Source organism: Anoplophora glabripennis, unplaced genomic scaffold, assembly GCF_000390285.2.
Source record: "Anoplophora glabripennis isolate ALB-LARVAE unplaced genomic scaffold, Agla_2.0 scaffold580, whole genome shotgun sequence".
Classification (NCBI taxonomy): Eukaryota; Metazoa; Arthropoda; class Insecta; order Coleoptera; family Cerambycidae; genus Anoplophora; species Anoplophora glabripennis.
The window spans coordinates 317659-322241 of record NW_019416656.1 but is presented as its reverse complement, the minus strand read 5'-3'; the positions used below and the strand labels follow the sequence as shown (position 1 = coordinate 322241).

The 4583-nt window shown below is 31.7% G+C and overlaps 1 protein-coding gene across 1 annotated transcript in view; it reads right to left on the bottom strand.

Moving 5' to 3' along the window:
- Positions 1 to 18: 18 nt before the first annotated feature.
- LOC108911925 (glycine-rich protein 5-like) overlaps positions 19 to 4583 on the bottom strand; it is a gene marked incomplete at its 3' end in the record, with an annotated part of 17019 nt that continues 12454 nt past the window's right edge. Inside the window, exons 4-6 of the mRNA XM_023455171.1 lie at positions 1531 to 1608; positions 759 to 836; positions 19 to 72 (exon numbers count right to left, since the gene is read on the bottom strand). Coding sequence (XP_023310939.1) covers positions 19 to 72; positions 759 to 836; positions 1531 to 1608 — 210 coding nt within the window. The remainder of the gene's footprint in view (positions 73 to 758; positions 837 to 1530; positions 1609 to 4583) is intronic.

Sequence of the window (4583 nt, the reverse complement as noted above, 5' to 3'; positions counted from 1 at the left end):
GTCCTCTTCCCCCTCCACCACCACCGCCTAAGCTTATTCCAATACCAAATCCTCCACCCGTGCCTTCACCACCTGAAAGAAAATACGTTTTATCTAAATAGTCTCAGCCTATTTAGTTTCAATTTGTACTTTTAAAATTATTTGCTTATATGAAAGGATATTTGTCAATGGTACTTTAAAAATACTTATCTTTTTCTCCACTCTAACTGTATATATTCCTAATATTCTTTTTATTGCAATTTACTATTTTGGTACTAAACTGATACTTGATTCTATAAATATTTATACAGGAATGTAAACATATGTAAAAGTTCTGCGAAATCGGAATATGCAGTCAGAAAGATAAACTGAATTTTTAAGTACATATGTATATGTTTCTGGTATGATCCTTAAGTATGTACTTGTGTGTACCATTTTCTTTTTGAAAGGATTCTTAAGCACCCTACTATCCTTAATTTTCGTCTGTATTTCAAGTTCCATTTTTGAAATATCGCAGTATTATAAAGAGTCGTTTTAGCAAAATATTATAGTTTTGTTTTTTTTGTTTACTCATTACCAGAATAGTTAACCACAAATGTTTCTTGCAGCGTGATTATTACACATTGTATACCATAATATTTTTAATTCCTAACCTTCTTACCAGTTTCATTCTTTCTTATGGCGAATTCTGAAATAGTGATACAGAGTTCGGCAGTCAATACGGAATTTAATAAATTATGGTTATTTTAGAATTTTCTTTTTAATATCATGTTTATTACCTCCTTGTCCTCTTCCCCCTCCACCACCACTGCCTGAGCTTATTCCAACACCAAATCCTCCACCCGTGCCTTCATCACCTGAAAGATAATACGTTTTATCTAAATAGTCTCAGCCTATTTAGTTTCAATTTGTACTTTTAAAATTATTATTTGCTTACATGAAAGGATATTTGTCAATGGTACTTTAAAAATATTTATCTTTTTCTCCACTCTAACTGTATATATTCCTAATATTCTTTTTATTGCAATTTACTATTTTGGTACTAAACTGATACTTGATTCTATAAATATTTATACAGGAATGTAAACATATGTAAAAGTTCTGCGAAATCGGAATATGCAGTCAGAAAGATAAACTGAATTTTTAAGTACATATGTATATGTTTCTGGTATGATCCTTAAGTATGTACTTGTGTTACCATTTTCTTTTTGAAAGGATTCTTAAGGACCCTACGATCCTTAATTTTCGTCTGTATTTCAAGTTCCTTTTTTGAAATATCGCAGTATTATAAAGTGTCGTTTTAGCAAAATTTTATAGTTTTGTTTTTTTTTTTTTTGTTTACTCATTACCAGAATAGTTAACCACAAATGTTTCTTGCAGTGTGATTATTACACATGGTATACCATAATATTTTTAATTCCTAACCTTCTTACCAGTTTCATTCTTTCTTATGGCGAGTTCTGAAATAGTGATACAGAGTTCGGCAGTCAATACGGAATTTAGTAAATTATGGTTATTTTAGAATTTCCTTTTTAATATCATGTTTATTACCTCCTTGTCCTCTTCCCCCTCCACCACCACCGCCTGAGCTTATTCCAACACCAAATCCTCCATCCCTGCCTTCATCACCTGAAAGATAATACGTTTTATCTAAATAGTCTCAGCCTATTTAGTTTCAATTTGTACTTTTAAAATTATTATTTGCTTATATGAAAGGATATTTGTCAATGGTACTTTAAAAATATTTATCTTTTTCTCCACTCTAACTGTATATATTCCTAATATTCTTTTTATTGCAATTTACTATTTTGGTACTAAACTGATACTTGATTCTATAAATATTTATACAGGAATGTAAACATATGTAAAAGTTCTGCGAAATCGGAATATGCAGTCAGAAAGATAAACTGAATTTTTAAGTACATATGTATATGTTTCTGGTATGATCCTTAAGTATGTACTTGTGTGTACCATTTTCTTTTTGAAAGGATTCTTAAGCACCCTACTATCCTTAATTTTCGTCTGTATTTCAAGTTCCATTTTTGAAATATCGCAGTATTATAAAGAGTCGTTTTAGCAAAATATTATAGTTTTGTTTTTTTTGTTTACTCATTACCGGAATAGTTAACCACAAATGTTTCTTGCAGCGTGATTATTACACATTGTATACCATAATATTTTTAATTCCTAACCTTCTTACCAGTTTCATTCTTTCTTATGGCGAGTTCTGAAATAGTGATACAGAGTTCGGCAGTCAATACGGAATTTAGTAAATTATGGTTATTTTAGAATTTCCTTTTTAATATCATGTTTATTACCTCCTTGTCCTCTTCCCCCTCCACCACCACCGCCTGAACTTATTCCAACACCAAATCCTCCATCCCTGCCTTCATCACCTGAAAGATAATACGTTTTATCTAAATAGTCTCAGCCTATTTAGTTTCAATTTGTACTTTTAAAATTATTATTTGCTTATATGAAAGGATATTTGTCAATGGTACTTTAAAAATATTTATCTTTTTCTCCACTCTAACTGTATATATTCCTAATATTCTTTTTATTGCAATTTACTATTTTGGTACTAAACTGATACTTGATTCTATAAATATTTATACAGGAATGTAAACATATGTAAAAGTTCTGCGAAATCGGAATATGCAGTCAGAAAGATAAACTGAATTTTTAAGTACATATGTATATGTTTCTGGTATGATCCTTAAGTATGTACTTGTGTGTACCATTTTCTTTTTGAAAGGATTCTTAAGCACCCTACTATCCTTAATTTTCGTCTGTATTTCAAGTTCCATTTTTGAAATATCGCAGTATTATAAAGAGTCGTTTTAGCAAAATATTATAGTTTTGTTTTTTTTGTTTACTCATTACCGGAATAGTTAACCACAAATGTTTCTTGCAGCGTGATTATTACACATTGTATACCATAATATTTTTAATTCATAACCTTCTTACCAGTTTCATTCTTTCTTATGGCGAGTTCTGAAATAGTGATACAGAGTTCGGCAGTCAATACGGAATTTAGTAAATTATGGTTATTTTAGAATTTCCTTTTTAATATCATGTTTATTACCTCCTTGTCCTCTTCCCCCTCCACCACCACCGCCTGAACTTATTCCAACACCAAATCCTCCATCCCTGCCTTCATCACCTGAAAGATAATACGTTTTATCTAAATAGTCTCAGCCTATTTAGTTTCAATTTGTACTTTTAAAATTATTATTTGCTTATATGAAAGGATATTTGTCAATGGTACTTTAAAAATATTTATCTTTTTCTCCACTCTAACTGTATATATTCCTAATATTCTTTTTATTGCAATTTACTATTTTGGTACTAAACTGATACTTGATTCTATAAATATTATATTATAATAATATTTCTTTTGAAAGCTCTTACAATTCTCTTTACAACAGACTTTAAATTTTATAATTCCGCCCAATACAAAAATTTACATTTTAAAATTTAAATTATGTTTAGTTGCTTACTTACAAGAATAAAGATTTTGTTCGAAACGTTCGCGTACATACCGAAGTATTTCTGGACGGCATTCGTCGACGATTCTTTGACGCAAATCTTCCAGCGACGCTGGCTGTGTTTTATATATTTTATTTTTTAGGTATCCCCACAAAAAGAAATCAAGGGGCGATAAATCCGGTGATAGTGGAGGCCACTCAATGCTGCCTCTTCTCCCAATCCAATTCCGCAGAAAACGCTGGCTCAAATACTGACGGACAATTAACGCATAATGCGGAGGGGCACCGTCCAGTTGAAAAATCAAATGATCTTCCAGTAATTGCAAATACATTTGGCCAGTCAAATTACCATGTAGAAAAAAAGGACCCACCAGCCGGTTACCGAAAATTCCAGCCCATACATTTAATTTTTCCGGTTGCTGTGTATGCATCTCGTGAAAAACTCTTGAGTTTGAATCGGACCAAAAGCGGCAATTGTGACGATTTACCATCCCGTTCCAGAAAAAACTGCATTCATCAGAAAAACAGATGTTAAAAAGGAACTGTGGATCGTTCCCTGCGCGCTCACTCATTTTTTCGCAAAATTGCAAACGACGGTCATAATCATCCTCATGAAGTTCCTGGACTAAATTTTGTATAAGTGGAATTTATTCTTCTTCCAAATGGTTTGTATGCTAGTTGGATTGATCCCAAACACAGATGCCAGCTGCCTCGTACTTAATGTAGGATCAAGATGAACTTGTCCCAAAACTGCTACTTCACTAGCTTCATTAACTATAGGTTTTCAATTTCTCGTTTTTTATTGGTAACGTTGCCTGTCTCTTGAAATTTTTTACCAACTCTAGAACATACTTCCTCCTGACATGTCGATCTTGATGTTGTTCATTGAATAGCTGAGCTGTTCTATTCACACATTTATTGTTCATAAAGTATAGCGAAATGATATCTACCCTTTCCGCAATGGAATAAATCATAGTGTTTCATTTTCAAAAACAATTAAATAAACTACCAACCAACGCTTCCAAATAATACTAGAAAATAATTTGGAATCCACTAATTTTACGTTCATTGTGTGTGTATAGCATTCATTTCTGTTTTTTACAATTGTGTTTTTTT